Raw genomic sequence first — 19,197 nt, forward strand, 5'->3', positions numbered from 1 at the left:
CCTAAGTGGACAGTTTGATTTCACAGAAGTGTGATCGACTTGGAGTTACATTGTGTTGTTTGTGTTCCCTTTATTTTTTTGAGCAGTGTTTAATTCTCAGGGTGATGAGAAAATGGAATGACTGATGTTATTGATTTGTTAAAAATGTATACTTATCCACTTTATGCCGAGAAAATGTCCTTCCATCTCCAAGAGTATATTTAATTCATTTTGACCTCATGCGAGTCATTCATGATATTGTTTAAAATTTGGACTAATGATATACAGTCGACTCCTCATGAGTGCACACTATTTTAAGTGCCCAACAGTGTTTTTCCTGTCCCAATTCAATAACATCTATATTATTATATCGTTAGCCCTCTACGCTGTGCGAGGATCTCCTGCAATTTTGCACCGGTTTTCTTAGTTTTAGGCTCAAAGGAAGCGCGTCATGCTCTTACATGGTACTGTCAACTTTATATATTGCCAGGGGAGATGTTGTAATAAAGTAGTTGACAGTATTAGAATGTTCTCAACTGTCACAAACCGGCTCAAAGCCCGTAATAAAAGGGAGACAACGTGGAGATAAGGAGTAACAAAACATATATTTATTAAATAAAGTAAACCAAGTACAATATACAATGGTGTGTGTAATCAGTAGTGTAAGTGGTCCAGGTGTTCGGCATCCTAATAAGGAAACAAGAACAAAGAGAGAATACGGCAGACAGAGTGGGAGGGTCGTCACATCAACAAACACTTTTTTCAGACTAGGTAGCTGTTAGTCTGTCCAAGGTCAAGGCAGAACTTAAATTATTGATAAGACAGCGTTAGACTCAACATTCCATGGTAATTGTCCTAGTCGTTTACTGGCCAACAAGCTATGCAGCAATGATCATTAGCTGATATAGCAACTATTGAGTCTGAAACAGGGGAATTACTATCAGAACCCAAATTAATCATTACATTACATTTAAGTCATTTAGCAGACGCTCTTATCCAGAGCGACTTAGATTATCATGCTTCTATAAAAGAATTGTACTCCTCTGATTGGAAATCCACACCAAGCCGGTCTAAAATAATTAAGAAACTCCTCTTCTCTCAACATAAGCCACCTCGCTGGGAGCCCAAATCTGTCTCAATGAACTCAAAAGGACAATGGGTAGCGTAAATAAAGACAAATCACCTGAATGGGCCGGTATTCCTCCTGAGGTCTATTTAACATTTTGTAATCAATTAGGTTATTGCTCTATTATTGCTCAATGATTAACAAGGCCATTCACAAAGGTTGATTTGGGAGAGATGTGAATATAGAACTAATTTAGCTTTTTATATATTAAAAAGGTAACTATGCCACCCAGTATTCTCACTATAGCCCCTTACCTTTGATAAACACAGATACATTATTTTCCTAAATGTTGTCGTCCCATCTCGAGATTTACTTAATTTAATTAATTTACCAAATTGTTCCACACGGACCAAAGCGGGTTTGTTAAAAAATGTTTACTATTACATATCTTAAACGCTTTGTTAAAAACAACAGTGCCTTGGGCTGTATTATCTCTCGATGCAGAAAAAGCTTTTGATAGACTAGAATGGGCATACAGTATCTCTGGTCTTGGAACATATGGTAATTGGCTCCAATTTCATTAATAGGATTCAAATGTTATGTCAATATCACTACAAGCAGCAGACAAGGCGATCCAATTTCGCCTTTGCCATTTTACTATCCCAGTTGCTATAACCAGCAGAATATCTATTGTCAAAATTAATATATTGTCACAGACTTTCTGTAGTTCAATGCTTCCCATGGCTCCCCCTTGTGACTGTTGGGATACACTTACAAAATGTATATGGCAAGGTTAACGACTCCAGATAAACTTACTCTTACAAAGAGGGGAATATTTAGGACTATCCGTACCAAACTTTCAGTTGTATTTCCAGGCTCTAGCATTTTCCCCATCCTAAATCGGTTTAGACATGATTCTTCTGCCCTCTGGCTGAGTATAAAGAGAAATATGGTGTCTCACATTTCCATGGCAGAGGTGGTCTTGAGTCACTGATCAATTCTTTAAACAATGTAAACTATGCTTTGGTCCCATCATTGCTCGCACAATTTCTATTTGGCTCAAAATGGAAAAACAATGTAACTGGGAATCAAAATAGCATGCACATACTCCCAATATTTTCACATTAATTCCTTGAAATCTGGAGGTCGGCCTTTTGAACCCTCCCCCAATAGTTCAAATGTGAAATCCGTATGCTTGCCGATATCATGGACAGTAATGGTTTGAGAACATTCCAAGATACATAAAAATAAGAGTTTCCGGGTAATGTTTATAGCATTGGTATTGGCCATATCTCACAAACCCCTGAGGTGCCTTATTGCTATTATAAAGTGGTTACCAACCTAATTGGAGCAGTAAAAATACATGTTTTGTCCTGCGTGTGGTATACAGTCAGATATAACACGGCTGTCAGCCAATCAGCATTCAGGACTCGAAAGAATAATCTCAGCTAAAGCCCAACACATACAAATAAACAATCCATGAAGCCCAATGCATACATACACACAAATACATTTGAGTGTACAAAACTTTAGGAACACCTGCACTTTTCATGAGCGACTGGCCAGGCGAAAGCTATGATCTGCTGTTGATGTCACATCCACTTCAATCAGTGTAGATGAAGGGGAGGAGACCGTTTAAAGGATTTCTAAAACATGCGATATGGATGGTGTATGTCCGCCATTCAGAGGGTGAATGGCCAAGACAAAAGATTGAAGTGCCTTTGAATGGGGGTATGGTAGTAGGTGCCAGGCACACCGGTTTGTGTCTGAGTGTGTCAAGAAGTGCAATGCTATTGAGTTTTTCACACTCAACAGCTTCCTGTGTGTATCAAAAATGGTCCAGCACCCAAAGGACATGCAGCTAACTTGACACAACTGTGGGAAGCATTGGAGTCAACATGGGCCAGCATCCCTGTGGGATGCTGCTGACGTCTTGCTGAGTCCATGCCCCGACGAATTGAGGCTGTTCTGAGGGCAAAAGTGGGTGCAACTCATTATTAGGAAGGTGTTCCTAATGTTTTGTACACCCAGTACTTATATAGGGTGGATACATATAGACTGAAACAAAATATAAACGCAACATGCAACAATTTCAAGGATTTTACAGTCATAAGGAAATCAGTCAATTGAAATACATGTATTAGACCCTAATTTATGGGTTTCACATGACTGGGAATACAGATATGCATTTGTTGGTCACATATAGCTTAAAAAATATATAAAAAATTTAAAAAATAGGGCAATGGATCAGAAAACCAGTCAGTATCTGGTGTGACCACCATTTTCCTCATGCAGCATGACACATCTCAGGCTGTTGATTGTGGTCTGTGGAATGTTGTCCCACTCCTCTTTAATGGCTGTGCGAAGTTGATCGATATTGGCGGGAACTGGAACATGCTGTCGTAAATTCAATTGATTGGACATGATTTGGAAAGGTACACACCTGTCTATATAAGGTCCCACAGTTAACAGTGCATGTCAGAGCAAACACCAAGCGATGAGGTCGAAGGAACCATCCGTAGAGCTCCGAGACAGGATGTGTCGAGGCTGAGATCTGGGTAAGGGTACCAAAAAATGTCTAGTAATTGAAGGTCCCCAAGAACACAGTGGCCTCCAGCATTCTTAAATTGAAGAAGTTTGGAACCACCAAGACTCTTCCTAGAGCTGGCTGCCTGGCCAAACGGGGGAGAAGTGCCTTGGTCAGGGAGCAGACCAAGAACCCAATGGTCACTCTGACAGAGCTCTAAAGTTCCTTTGTGGTGATGGGAGAACCTTCCAGAAGGACAACATCTCTGCAGCACTCCACAAATCAGGCCTTTATGGTAGTGGCTAGGCAAAAGCCACTCCTCAGTAAAAAGGCACGACAGCCCGCTTGGAGTTTGCAAAAAAGCACCTAAAGACACTTAGACCATGAGAAACAAGATTCTCTGGTCTGATGAAACCAAGATTGAACTCTTTGGCCTGAATATTAAGCATCACGCCTGGAGGAAACCTGGCATAATTCCTACGGTGGCAGCATCATGCTATGGGGGATGTTTTTCAGCGGCAGGGACTGGGAGACTAGTCAGGATCGAGGCAAAGATGAACAGAGCAAAGTACAGAGAGCTCCTTGATGAAGAGCTTTCTGGACCTCAGACTGGGGCAAAGGCTCACCTTCCAACAGAACAACGACCCGAAGCACCCAGCCAAGACAACGCAGGAGTGGCCCATGTCCATGAGTGGTCCAGCCAGAGTCCAGACTTCAACCCGATCAAACATCTCTGGAGACCTGAAAATAGCTGTGCATCAACGCTCCCCATCCAACCTGACAGAGCTTGAGAGGTTCTTCAGAGAAGAATGGGAGAAACTCCCCAAATACAGGTGTGCCAAACTTGTAGCGTCATACCAAAGAAGACTCAATGCTGTAATTGCTACCAAAGGTGCTTCAACAAATTACTGAGTAAAGGGTCTGAATAGTTATGTAAATCTGATATTTTTTATAAACTAGCAAAAACAAATCTAAACCTGTATTTGCTTTGTCATTATGCAGTATTGTGTTAGATCAAAGAGTAAAAACACTAATCAATGTTAGAATAAGGCTGTAATGTAACAAAATGTAGAAAAAGTCAAGGGATTTGAATACTTTCGGAAGGCACTGTATGTTAATGCATCAGAGTGTGTCCGTAACCTAATTCAAGAGTGTGCAAAGCTGTCATCAAGGCAAAGGGTGGCTACTTTGAAGAATCTCAAATATAAAACCTTTTACTACATGATTCCATGTGTTATTTCATAGTTTGTATCTTCACTATTATTCCACAATGTATAAAATTGTACAAATATAGAAAAACCCTTGAATGAGTAGGTGTCCAAACGTTTGACTGAAACTGTACACGTAGTAGTCATAAAGTGACTATGCATAAATAATGAACAGCGGGTAGCCGCAGCCAATGCAAATAGTCCAGGTAGCCATTTGATTAGCTGTTCAACAGTCTTATGGCTTGGAGGAAGAAGCTGTTAAAAATACTTTAGTACCTAGACTTGGCGCTCCGGTACCACTTGCCGTGTAGTAGCAGAGAGAACAATCCATGACTAGGGTGGTTAGAGTCTTTGGTCATTTGTAGAGCCTTCCTCTGACACCGCCTGGTATAGAGGTCCCGGATGGCAGGAAGCTTGGCCCCAGTGGTGTACTGGGTCGTACGCACAAGAGGTCGACCGATTAATCAGAATGGCTGATTAATTAGGGCCGATTTAAAGTTTTTCTAACAATCGGTAATCGGCCTTTTTGGACACCGATCAATTACATTACACCGATCAATTACATTACACTCCACGAGGAGACTGCGTGGCAGGCTGACTACCTGTTACGCGAGAGCAGCAAGGAGCCACGGTAAGGTGGTAGCTAGCATTAAAGTTATCTTATAAAAAACAATCAATCAATCTTAACATAATCACTAGTTAAACTAGTAATATCATCAACAATGTGGTTATCTAGCTCGTCCTGCGTTGCATATAATTGATGCGGTGCCTGTTAATTTCTCATTGAATCACAGCCTACTTCGCCAAGCGGGTAATGATTTAACAAGCGCATTCACGAATAAAGCACTGTCGTTGCACCAATGTGTACCTAACCATAAACATCAATGCCTTTCTTTAAAATCAATACACAAATATTTTTTTTAAACCTGTATATTTCGTTAATATTGCCTGCTAACATGAATTTCTATTAACTAGGGAAACTTGTTAACTTGTGTCACTTCTCTTGCGTTCCGTGCAAGCAGAGTCAGGGTATATGCAGACGTTTGGGCCGCCTGGACTATGTGAAGACCATTTCTTCCTAACAAAGACCGTAATTAATTTGCCAGAATTGTACATAATTATGTATTAACATTGAAGGTTGTGCAATGTAACAGCAATATTTAGACTTAGATCAAATACGGAACGGTTCCGTATTTCACTGAAAGAATAAAAGTTTGTGTTCAGATTTGACCATATTAATGACCTAAGCCTCGTATTTCTGTGTGTTATGTTATAATTAAGTCTATGATTTGATATTTGATAAAGCAGTCTGACTGAGCGGTGATAGGCAGCAGCAGGCTCGTAAGCATTAATTCAAACAGCACTTTCCTGCATTTGCCAGCAGCTCTTCGCAATGCATCAAGCATTGAACTGTTTATGACTTCAAGCCTATCAACTCCCGAGATTAGGCTGGTGTAACTGATGTGAAATGGCTAGCTAGTTAGCGGGGTGCGCGCTAATAGCGTTTCAATCGGTGATGTCACTCGCTCAGATCTTGAAGTAATTGTTCCCCTTGCTCTGCAAGGGCCATGGCTTTTGTGGAGCGATGGGTAACGATGCTTCGAGGGTGGCTGTTGTCGATGTGTCCCTGGTTCGAGCCCAGGTAGGGACGAGGAGAGGGACGGAAGCTATACTGTTACACTGGCAATACTAAAGTGCCTATAAGAACATCCAAAAGTCAAAGGTATATGAAATACAAATGGTAGAGAGAAATAGTCCTATAATAACAACCTATAACGTCTTACCTGGGAATATTGAAGACTCATGTTAAATGGAACCACCAGCTTTCATATGTTCTCATGTTCTGAGCAAGGAACTTAAACGTTAGCTTTTTACATGGCACATATTGCACTTTTACTTTCTTCTCCAACTTTTTGTTTTTGCATTATTTAAACCAAATTGAACATGTTTCATTATTTAGTTGAGGCTAAATTGATTTTAATGATGTATTATATTAAGTTTTTTGGTCCTCCAATAATCGGTATTGGTCGACCTCTAGTACGCACTACCATCTGTAGCGCATTGTGGTCGGAGGCCAAGCAGTTGCCATACCATACCTCTTCACGACTGTCTTGTATGGTAAATGTTGAGCGGCTTCACTGTAGGTGATAAGTGTCTCTCTCAATTACGTCGCCGAGGGTGGCTGGTGGAATCAATCACCATTGATTGATTGAATCACCATTGTCCCATTCTCCAGGTTGTGACACACGCTCACCATTAGGAAGGCCATTTACATTGAAGTTATCGAGAACAGGAACCAGGGGGAGGGCATTCCCGTTACATCCCGCTGCATTAGTTTCTGTGTAAATGGATGAGAGACGGGATTTACTCTTACAGAACGGACTAATAATACACCACATGAACACAGTCAACTAACTAAGTGACACATTTAAACACGTATTACTTTGGGAAAATAACTATGACTATCATTTGAAACATTCATTGGTATCATCACTGGACTGGTGAAAGCTACTATGTAGTGGAGCCCTTCATGTGTCACTTATTAGATCAGTGAATACTGCAAATAAGGGAGGAGAGAAGGAAGGATGCATTTTAAAGACGCATTCCAGTTTAAAAAATATAGATATATATTTTTTACTTTTCCCGTTGAAAGAAAATATCCCATGTATAAATACAGTAATGTTCACCAAACTCGTTTTCTTTTGGAAACAAGGAGTATGCCATTTAAGGTGTTGGTCTGATGGTGCCCTATGATGTCATCCGGTGATAAATGAGGTGAAAACGAGACTGGAGTGTGACTTTAAAGTATTGGAACAAGGCTAAAACCAAGAAGTACAGGTCACACATCCATGACTTACCTTCTGCGTTTCTCCGCATGAACAGAAAAACTACAACAGCTCCTACAACACCTCCTACAACAGCTCCTAGAAATCCAATTCCAACTTTCCATCCCAAGGGGTATTCCTCCTGAAACATTTTGTCTGAAAAACAAGTAACGTGAAACCATCATAAGACATTAGTACCTACAGTGTGATAGATTACTTCCAAAATAGTTCATAACTGTGAATGACCTGTATGTTGGAATTTAATAAAAAATTAAATAGTTCATAAATACAATTGAAAACAGCAACAGTAAATAACCCCACAGAGATTCAGGCCATCATTCCAACCCTCAACAAGGAGGTTTTAAAATTCCTCGCAACATAGTAAATTCAGTCCTGTATCAAAAACCAACTCACCTGGAACATGAATCTGTGTCTCCCTCATGTGTTTGATCTCCAGCTGTTGAACTCGACAGGTGAACACATTGGTGGCAGTCTTCTGGACAGTGAAATAGCGTGTCACTGTGTACAAGCCCTCGGAGTCCATGGGTCTCTCTGTAGGTTCATCAGCAGGGAGGAGGGTTCCCTTACTGTTCAGCAACACCAACTCAGGCTTATAGACTAACCCTTCAGCCTCACACTTCAGGACCACTTCCTTGTCTTTGGTTCTCACAATGGAAAGCCATGGCCGAGGGGCTGCACCTACACAAAGACATAAAAGGTTTATAGGATTTATCATCCTGATATTGATGGACCTTTAAAAGTATGATGTCGAAGTATATTTGATTAAATAATTGTAATTATGACATCAAATATCACTTTTTGTTTGTACAGAGGTTGACATTTCTAATATGAATCGATTAGGTTTTGGAAACTCACCCCTGACTTCCCAAGATTGGTCTTTCAGGGGCGGTTGGGTGGGTTGGAGGGAGGGTGAAGGTGTCCCATCCTCTATGCATTGTAGAGATAGAAGAACAGATTTCAGACCTCTGTACTCAATGTGCGTGATGTCATAATAACAATTTTTGGGGCCAGGCACCTTTCTTGACATCCAATGCATCATATAACACCATTAATCAATAAATGAGAGGAAGGATAAACATGCTGATCATTCAAGTTAGCCAATCATTTTGTTGGCATTTGATCGACTGACAAAGAAATCTGAACCATGTGTTTGGTAATCAAATGACTCACCGCCGACATAGAGTTCAATGGTGGTTTTCTGGTGGCCTAACGTTGGTATGTAACAGGTGTAATTTCCAGCATCAGAGAGTTTCACATTGGTCAGCTTTAGTGAGACGTTGCCGTTCTTCAGTTCTTCCCTGAACAGTGACGTCCTACCACTGTAGGATGGATACTGGATCACATTGTCATCACTACGGTCTCGGTACAAATGCACCTCTTTTGGCTCTAGGACTGGTCTCTGCCACTCTACAGACTCTTCAACAGCACTTGTGGTAGGTCTCAGGAAACAAGGCAAGATGACATCCCCGCCAACTATGCCACGAACAGGGTCCGTTGAACCAACAACAAGAACTGAAACAGAAAAAAAGCAGATCACATTATGAGACACCTGGCCTACATAGCAAAACAATTGTTTTATTAGTTATTTCAGGAACATGGATGCATGCAGCCAGACAGATGAGAGCACAGCTAGACAAACAAGTAGACAGCCAGAAGGGCAGGCAGGCAGACAGACGAGCGCATATAGAGAGGTGACCACCAGAGAGAATTATATTGGGTGAATTAAAGATAGAATAAGATCTTAAGCAACATATTGTACGAATTGAAATTCACAATTGTGCACAATTTTTCAGGGACCCGTTGTGTCTCATGAGTTCTACTTTCAGAACTACGGTTAATGGCTAAAAAGTATACAAACCCTCTGGAACACATCTTTAACTAGTTATCAATTCCATGTTGTTTTTTATTACTTATGAGATGTTTATTGTGTAATGTGTATAAACATTACATTTTTGTTCAAATATTTGATCATTTATTGTAAACAAATTGCTACAGCACAAAGACCAGAGAGAGAGAGGGGAGAGAAAAAGAGAGACCCTGACCCAGCCTGCCAGCTACCTTCAGCACCAGGCTCCAGCTACACCCAGTCCGCTAGCTATCCTAAGCCTCAGATTGCTAGCTACCCTCAGCCCAAGGGTACCAGCTACACCTAGCCCCAGCCTGCCCTGCCAGTTACCCAGAGCCTGCCAGCTGCACTCAGCTTCTGCCTGCCAGCTATACCCAGCCCCATCTACCCTCAGCAAGAGTCCCATAGACATTATCAAGCCCCATCCTGCCACCAGAAGTACAACTCCCCCAGTGGTCATGTGCCACGGCCCCAAAGAAGTGCCCCCCTTCCAGTGGTCAGTGTCTCATGCCCCCAAAGCGCTCCCGCTCCAATGACCAGCGTGTCATGCCCACTGAAAACTCCCCCTCCAGTGGCCTTCGTCCCCCCCTAAGCTCACCCTCGAACCAAAGCACCCCCAGAGCCAAACCGGCCATCCCGGATGGCACTGTGATAGCAAACTGGATGTAGTCTGAGTAGAGTGTTGGAGGCTATTTTGTGAAGGAGGCTTTTTTTTTTAAGGAGGAGGCAGCTTTGTTTGCGAAATAGGAAGCCGAGTCTAGATTTAATTTTGGATTGGAGATGCTTAATGTGAGTCTGGAAGGAGAGTTTACAGTCTAACCAGACACCTAGGTATTTGTAGTTGTTCACATATTCTAAGTCAGAACCGTCCAGACTAGAGTAGTGATGCTGGTCGGGCGGGCGGGTGCGGGCAGCAATCGTTTGAAGAGCATGCATTTAGTTTTAATAGCATTTAAAAGCAGTTGGAGGCCACGGAAGGAGTGTTGTATGGCATTGAAGCTCGTTTGGAGGTTTGTTAACACAGTGTCCAAAGAAGGGCCAGATGTATACAGAATGGTGTTGTATGCGTAGAGGTGGATCAGAGAATCACCAGCAGCAAGAGCAACATCATTGATATATATAGAGAAAAGAGTCGGCCCGAGAATTGAACCCTTTGGTACCCCCATAGAGACTGCCAGAGGTCCGGACAACAGGCCCTCCGATTTGACACACTGAACTCTATCTGAGAAGTAGTTGGTGAATCAGGAGAGGCAGTCATTTGAAAAACCAAGGCTATTGAGTCTGCCGATAAGAATGCGGTAATTGACAGAGTCGAACGCCTTGGCCAGGTCGATGAAGACGGCTGAACAGTACTGTCTTTTATCGATGTCGGTTATGACATCGTTTAGGACCTTGAGCGTGGCTGAGGTGCACCCATGACCAGCTCGGAAACCAGATTGCCTAGTGGAGAAAGTACGGTGGGATTCGAAATGGTCGGTGATCTGTTTTAACTTGGCTTTCGAACATTTTAGAAAGGCAGGGCAGGATGGATACAGGTCTATAACAGTTTGGGTTTGGATTGCCTCCCCCTTTGAGCCGTCTCCGGTGCGTTGTCCAACATTACCAACAGGGAGGTTGTTAAATGTTGTTGAATATGGTTTGAATTCTTAAAAATTACTAAATTACAGAATTTAAAAGTTCTGCGCTTGTGAGAATTTTTTTTTTTAAACGAGTTTCAACCAATGTTGTGTAAAAACCCTGTATGACTAACCCCTTTTTATTATTATTTTTATTTCACCTTTATTTAACCAGGTAGGCTAGTTGAGAACAAGTTCTCATGTACAACTGCGACCTGGCCAAGATAAACCATAGCAGTGTGAACAGACAACAACACAGAGTTACACATGGAGTAAACAATAAACAAGTTGGCCCTCGCTACATATTCGTCGCCAGACCCACTGGCTCCAGGTCATCTACAAATCCATGCTAGGTAAAGCTCCGCCCTATCTCAGTTCACTGGTCACGATGGCAACACCCACCCGTAGCACGCGCTCCAGCAGGTGTATCTCACTGATCCTCCCTAAAGCCAACACCTAATTTGGCCGCCTTTCGTTCCAGTTCTCTGCTGCCTGTGACTGGAACGAATTGCAAAAATCGCTGAAGTTGGAGACTTTTATCTCCCTCACCAACTTTAAACATCTGCTATCTGAGCAGCTAACCAATCGCTGCAGCTTTACATAGTCCATCGGTAAATAGCCCACCCAATTTACCTACCTCATCCCCATACTGTTTATATTTATTTACTTTTCTACTCTTTTGCACACCAGTATCTCTACCTGCACATGACCATCTGATCATTTATCACTCCAGTGTTAATCTGCTAAATTGCAATTATTCACCTACCTCCTCATGCCTTTTGCACACAATGTATATAGACTCTTTTTTTCCTTTTTTCTACTGTGTTATTGACTTGTTTATTGTTTACTCCATGTGTAACTCTGTGTTGCTGTCTGTTCACACTGCTATGCTTTATCTTGGCCAGGTCGCAGATGTAAATGAGAACTTGTTCTCAACTAGCCTACCTGGTTAAATAAAGGTGAAATAAAAAATATATATAAAAAGGGGTTAGTCATACAGGGTTTTTACACAACATTGGTTGAAACTCGTTTTAACATTTTTTTCTCACAAGCACAGAACTTTTAAATTTTGTAATTTAGTCATTTTTAAGAATTCGAACCATATTTAACAACCTCCCCGTTGGAAATGTTGGACAACGCACCGGATACGGCTCCTCGTATAAAACGAGGGCTTTGGGAAGTTCTGGCGTGGAATATGCTTTGAGGATTTTCTCTACAGATAATGTTGATACACGGACTGTAAACTAGCCTTAAGGGCGCTCATGCAAATTGTGACCCCATTTATTTACTTGTTTGAACGTTCTCCGACTGTAATGTCAGACGGTACTGTGGTGTTTGACAATGAATACGAAAGGTTTCAGACCTACCCGGATGATCCGCATTGGAGACAGCCGACTGGAGTTCCAGGAACAGACAGACCACCCATCTGTTGAAAAGGTTTCCGACCACTCCTCCCATACAATAATCCTTCATTTTCTTTAACATAGGCAGCGCAACACAACCAACTGAAGTGTATGCGTTTCCAACAGGAATCTGTTCCAAAAACGTAGTAAATAACAAATAACGCATACAAAGTAGCATGAACAATTCAACCAACTAACTGCTAACGGTCTGAATCGCCGTGTCCCCAGCCAGCCCAACCACTCACTGGACCCATATTTATTTTCAATCTCTTTTCGATTTTTAATTCGAGTATACCTTCCGGTAACCTGCCGGAATCGCTATTTTTAATTTTAGAACACATTCAAGAACCTCCAGAAGCTAACCAGCTAACTAGCTACAAGCTATTTAGTCATTGTTACGCCACTGCTAGCGGCTTTTACCTTCTGCACAGACAGCCAGTTTTTTGCCTGGATAATACTCGCCAGTCTACCAGTATCGAACTGTTTCTCCACAACAACGCCGGATTCCTGCCGTAATCCCTGGACCACTACAGCTAGCTTGCACCCAGTACCGAAGCTATCCCTGAGGCCCACTTCCCGGCCTACTCAGCTGTTCACCCGAACCACACTCATACACGGCTAGGGCCCAATACTCCACCGGATCCTTACTGTAAACCCTGGACATTGGCTAACGCCACTCCGACGAAGCTAGCACCAGTTAGCCGTGAGCCAGGCACATCTCCCTGCCAACCCCCCCTACCGGGCTACTAATTTTAAACGCTGTGTCGCTAGCGTAGTGGGGCTCCCCTGTTCCATCTACTGCTTCCCCCTGGACACTATGATCACTTGGCTACATAGCTGATGCCTGCTGGACTGTCCATTAATAACGGTACTCCATTATGTTTGTATGTGTAGTTAATCCGACCCTCTCTGCCTAGTCAACGCCATTTTACCTGCTGTTGTTGTGCTAGCTGATTAGCTGTTGTTGTCTCACCTGTTGTTTTAGCTAGCTCTCCCAATCAACACTTGCGATTACTGTATGCCTTGTTGTCTGTGTCACACTGCTATGCTTTATCTTGGCCAGGTCGCAGTTGTAAATAAAGGTGAAATAAATCAAATGAATATGCATCTGAAGACTAGCGAGGAGGAGAAAAGCCTGCTTTGGATGAGCAAGGAAGAACAATAACAACTAGCTATATCAGATAAACATGTTCAGGAAAAGCAGGGCGAGAGCAAGCTAGTAGTAGTAACATTTATTATTTGAAACCTCACATGCGCATGTGTTATATTTAAGCAATAAGGCACCTCAGGGGTTTGTGGTATATGGCCAATATACCACGGCTTAGGGATGTTCTTGAATACAGTGCCTGGATACAGCCCGTAGCCGTGGTATATTGGCCAGATACCACAAACCCCCAAGGTGCCTTATTGCTATTGAAAACTGGTTACTAACATAATTACATCAGTAAACAAGTAATATTGACTCATACCTGTGGTATACGGTCTGATATACCATGGCTTGCTATCTGTCTCATCTTGTACCGATCATCAACATGAGCGAGACTGAATTCTGTCGAATTGTCAACTGGTCGGAATTCTTATTAGGAAGATGTTGCTGTTCAGAATGACATGTTTATGACTTGATGTTCACAGGAATCTACAAAAGCTGTTGATCGAGCGCCACGGATGAAGGAGGAGGAAATCCGAAAGCTTCTTTCTACCACACCTTCACCAAGTCATACAATGTTTGCTTCATGATTCATTGTTACATCAGAAATACAGAATTGTTTTATTTTATTCTGTTTTTTTTTTATGCTGGATGTGAGTAATTTATCAGGTCTGTAGTATAATGTATTGTTTTGAAACGTTATTAAATAAAACATATCTTCAGTCAAAACTCACTTTGTTTGCTAAAATAATGTTTGTTTTGTACTGTTTCTTTTTACATACTGAAACAGTCTCATTCGTTTTGAGCTAGACTATGATCGGGGAAATGTGTACTATGCTTTTTTAAATGTTGATGAATGAAATCAGCACGTTTCTTTTAATAGTTTGTTGCTACTGTCTAGTGAGGAACTGGGCAATATGGAATACATTGGAGGAGGAAGGGAGAATGAATAAGAAATAACTTGGACAATGTCAGAGAATAAGTAGGTCAATGTACAGCATATCAATGACAAAGGAAACAGTGCAGAGGTATCCTTAAAATAACATTAGATATTTGGATGGCTAGCCAGTTATTCTCAAAACATTGGATGACCAGTTTGAGCGGTGACATCTGTTTGCAGCACATTTTCACATGGACGCTATATACACTGAACAAAAATATAAATGCATCATGTTAAGTGTTGGTCTCATGTTTTATGATTAGAAATAAAATATGTCAGACATTTTCCATATGCACAAAAAGCTTATTTCTCTCAAATGTTGCATTTTGGTCCTTCCTCCACTGCCTTGGTAACAGTTTATAAATTCATTTTTAGAAAACATTTCAATCCAGCTTTTGTGGTTTGGAAAGTATAGTGACTATTATTGCTTTCATTTATTAATCAAACAAAGGGGATATTGGAAAAGTAGGTACTTTTTTTCCACGTGGACTTACGAGCTTGATACTTCAGACAAGGGAAAACTGGATAGCTAAATAAAATAAGAAAATAGTTTTATGAATTATGAAGCCTTTGTGACGTTAGCTACCAAATAAGTTGTTTTCGGTAATTATCCAAAATGCCAATTTCTTACCCAATACGCAGTGCTGCAAACTTAGCGACTTAGTCGCTATATTTAGCGAGTATTCAGACCCCTCTTGCGACATATTTTTTAAAAAGCGACTAGCGACAAATCTAGAGACTTTTTCTGGTGTTATTGGAGACTGACGTGAAAGCACTCCCGTCCCAAAGCACTCACAGGCAGCCCAGTCCTCGCACTGCAGTCAGAGCAGGAGATGTTCACCCCTCCGCGCCCAGACTGCAAATGAATCGCGCATGCGGGAAGCCGCCCTTACTCTCCCTGTTCCACAACTCTTGGCACTTATTTTGAACCACTCTTCTTATTAGCTCTTGGCTTCTGCTTTACTGATTGCCAATTCCATCTCAACATTAGGATGTTTAAGAGCCTGCTTGGCAATAATATCAACTTCCTCATTCCCCTCTACTCCAACATGAGCTGGTACCCAGAGGAACGTCACAAATACCCCCATATTTGTCACCCTATACAAACACTGTAAAACCTCATACAATACATCCTGTCTGCTCTGAGACACACATGAATTTAAGCTCATCAGACTACCCTGTCTGGCCTCACCTCCTCCACAGCCAATAGTATGGCCAACAACTCCATTGTGTTAACAGATCAATGATCCATTGATATTTTTGTCACTGCCACCTTAAACTCAGGAACACTAAAAGCTGCTCCTGTCCTCCCTGTTTTAGGGTCCTTAGATCCATCTGTGAATATATTCAGGAAAGCATAGTATTGTGTTCTTAAATGTTCACTTACAACTTTAAAATACAGTGAAATGCTTACTTACAAGCCCTTAACCAACAATGACAATTTAAGAAAAATAAGTTAAGTAAAAATATAAAATAAAAGTAACAAATAATTCAACAGCAGCAGTAAAATGACAATAGTGAGGCTATATACAGGGGGTACTGGTACAGAGTCAATGTGGAGGCTATATACAGGGGGTACTGGTACAGAGTCAATGTGCGGGGGCACCAGTTAGTCAAGGTAATTTAGGTAATATGTACATGTAGAGTTAAAGTGATTATACATAGATAATAAAAAGAGAGTAGCAGCAGCAGAAAAGAGGGGTCTGGGTAGCCCTTTGATTAGCTGTTCAGGAGTCTTATGGCTTGGGGATAGAAGCTGTTAAGAAGCATTTTGGACCTAGACTTGGCACTCTGGTACCGTTTGCGTGCCGTAGCAGAGAGAACAGTCTATGACTTTGGTGGCGGGAGTCTTTGACAATTTTTAGGGCCTTCCTCTGACACTGCCTGGTATAGAGGTCCTGGATGGCAGAAAGCTTGGCCACAGAGATGTACTGGGCCGTACGCACTACCCTCTGTAGTGCCTTGCGGTCGGAGGCCGAGCAGTTGCCATACCAGGCAGTGATGCAACCGATGGTGCAGCTGTAGAATCTTTTGAGGATCTGAGGACCCATGCCAAATCTTTTCAGTCTCCTGAGGAGGAATAGGCTTTGTTGTGCCCTCTTCACGACTGTCTTAGTGTGTTTGGACCATGGTAGTTTGTTGGTGATGTGGACACCAAGGAACTTAAAGCTCTCAACCTGCTCTACTACAGCCCCGTCAATGAGAATGGGGGCGTGCTCGGTCCTCCTTTTCCTGTAGTCCACAACCATCTCATTTGTCTTGATCACGTTGTCCTGGCACCACACGGCCAGGTCTCTGACCTCCTCCCTATAGGCTGTCTCATCGTTGTCGGTGATCAGGCCTACCACTGTCGTGTCATCGGCAAACTTGATGATGGTGTTGGAGTTGTGCCTGGCCATGCAGTCATGAGTGAACAGGGAGTACACCATTCTACCTGCCCCCCACTCCATTCCTGACAAGCAATGCGTCACATTCAATATTTTCTTTCTTTTGACAACTACTTTGTTAATATGCTCTGTGTCACATCTGCTCCCGCTCTTCCCTCCCCCTGGTGCTTGAGGGCGCCAGATTGCCTTGCTTCACGCACTCCTGCCATCCATCATGCACACCTGCCTTCCCTTGTCACTCGCATCAGCGTTATTGGACTCACCTGGACTCACTTATCTCCTGTTTATTTCCTCCCCTATATTTGTCAGTTTCCCAGCTCTGTTCCCCGCAGCTGCATTTGTATTGTTTTTGTCTTTGTATTTGTTTCTGGCACTGTTCCTGTCTCGTCTATGTCAGTAGTTTATTAAATGTTTACTTCCCCGTACCTGCTTCGTCTCTCCAGCATCATTCTGCCCAAGTAATTCAAGTGTCAAACCAGACCCCCAGGAATCTAAACCCCTCCCACCCTCTCCAGAATCCTTCCATACAATTTCAAGTATATTTCCTTCCCAACCTTCCTTCTAGAAATAAACACAGTCTGTTTTCTCATCTGAAAACTTGAAGCCCTACCTTAGGGACCATTGCTTTACTTCACTAATACGAAAATCACTCGTTTATTTAAATATATTATTTCAAGGTTATTTTGAGAAGTATTACACTCCATTTAAGAGTTAACTATTTTATTGTATTTATTTTCTAAATTGTGTTGATGTTATCAACGGGAGCCATGCTTATACTCCTCAGTTTGCGCAAAGCGTGATGAGGATAGGTAGCGTAGCACCCCGTATTATCGACATATTCAACAGCGTTTAAGAAATATATTACCTTCAACAGTGTTATCTTGTGATCAAGCCATCAATGTTTTTTGATTATTGGTGTCGTAAAAATGTTAGCTAACGGGTTAGCACTTAGCATGTTTGACATTTCAATGGAAATACTACTACCATCCGCTTTTTGATAGGCGGCAAATTATGGGCATACGATCCCCAGTTATTGGCCTTACTATTTTAAATTAAACATATCCGTTTAATTTTGTTCAAAAAAGAGACCCCAACCTCGTATCCGAAGTGTTTACTAGATAGTTGACTAGTTGTCTAGCCTTCCAGTAAAAAAATACTTGTTCTTTTGTTTTGACTCCTGTGTTATGTCCAGGGCCAGCTTGTTTTACAATTGTTTTAACGATCCATCTTTCCTACAACGGCCGAAGATGTAGCTAGCAAGAACTTGAACAACTGTTATACAGTTAGCATATCTCTTGAGTTCGCAAATTCACTCTGGCTATCTTTATTACCAACAAAGACAGCCTACAGGGAGGAGGTGAGGGCCCTCGGAGTGTGGTGTCAGGAAAATAACCTCTCACTCAATGTCAATAAAACAAAAGAGATGATTGTGGACTCCAGGAAACAGCAGAGGGAGCACCCCTCTATCCACATCAATGGGACAGAAGTGGAGAATGTGGAACGTTTTAAGTTCCTTGGTGTACATATCACCGACAAACTGAAATGGTCCACGCATACAGACAGTGTGGTGAAGAAGGCGCAACAGCGCCTCTTCAACCTCAGGAGGCTGAAAAAATGTGGCTTGTCACCGAAAACCCTCACTAACTTTTACAGGTGCACAATTGATAGCATCCTGTCAGGCTGTATCACCGCCTGGTACGGCAACTGCACCGCCCACATCCGCAGGGCTCTCCAGAGAGTGGTGCTGTCTGCACAACACAACACCGGGGGCAAACTACCTGCCCTCCAGGACACCTACTACACCCGATATCACAGGAAGGCAAAAAGATCATCAAGGGCAATAACCACCCACGCCACTATCTGCTCACCCTGCTTCCATCCAGAAGGCGAGGTGAGTACAAGTGCATCAAAGCTGGGACAGAGAGATTGAAAAACAGCTTCTATCTCAAGGCCATCAGATTGTTAAACAGCCACCACCAGCACAGAGAGGCCGCTGCCGAACTACAGACTTGATATCATTGGCCACTTTAATAAATGGAACACTAGTCACTTTAATAATGCCACTTTAAAAATGTTTGCATACCTCACGTTACTCATCTCATATGTATATACTGTATCCTTCACTATCTATTCTTTACTATCTATTGAATCAATCAATCAAATGTATTTATAAAGCCATTTTACATCAGCTGATGTCACAAAGTGCTGTACAGAAACCCAGCCTATAACCCC

At 42.1% G+C, this 19,197-nt stretch overlaps 1 protein-coding gene across 2 annotated transcripts; it reads right to left on the minus strand.

The window, feature by feature from the left end:
• Positions 1 to 565: 565 nt before the first annotated feature.
• Positions 566 to 12,669, minus strand: LOC115132780 (butyrophilin-like protein 8). 2 transcript variants are annotated; one of them, XM_029665519.2, is made up of 6 exons: positions 12,456 to 12,573; positions 8,797 to 9,138; positions 8,482 to 8,553; positions 8,020 to 8,304; positions 7,639 to 7,761; positions 566 to 7,118 (listed from the first exon to the last, which is right to left on the minus strand). In XM_029665519.2, exons 1-6 carry the CDS (start codon positions 12,571 to 12,573, stop codon positions 6,976 to 6,978), a joined length of 1,083 nt encoding a protein of 360 aa, XP_029521379.2. In that variant the 3' UTR covers positions 566 to 6,975. The 2 variants fall into 2 exon arrangements, with proteins under 2 accessions (XP_029521379.2, XP_029521380.1); XM_029665520.2 differs by lacking the exon at positions 8,482 to 8,553 and having other exon boundaries at positions 12,456 to 12,669.
• Between the last annotated feature and the right edge of the window lie 6,528 nt (positions 12,670 to 19,197).

This window comes from Oncorhynchus nerka, linkage group LG7 (genome assembly GCF_034236695.1).
Source record: "Oncorhynchus nerka isolate Pitt River linkage group LG7, Oner_Uvic_2.0, whole genome shotgun sequence".
Classification (NCBI taxonomy): domain Eukaryota; kingdom Metazoa; phylum Chordata; class Actinopteri; order Salmoniformes; family Salmonidae; genus Oncorhynchus; species Oncorhynchus nerka.

Coding starts and splice junctions, on each gene's coding strand:
- LOC115132780 (XM_029665520.2), bottom strand. CDS start 12,669: ATGCTACTTTGTATGCGTTATTTGTTATTTACTACGTTTTTGGAACAG. Junction 8,305..8,796: donor CATTGAACTCTATGTCGGCG/GTGAGTCATTTG, acceptor GTCTTTGTGTAG/GTGCAGCCCCTCGGCCATGG. Junction 7,762..8,019: donor GACACAGATTCATGTTCCAG/GTGAGTTGGTTT, acceptor CTTGTTTTTCAG/ACAAAATGTTTCAGGAGGAA.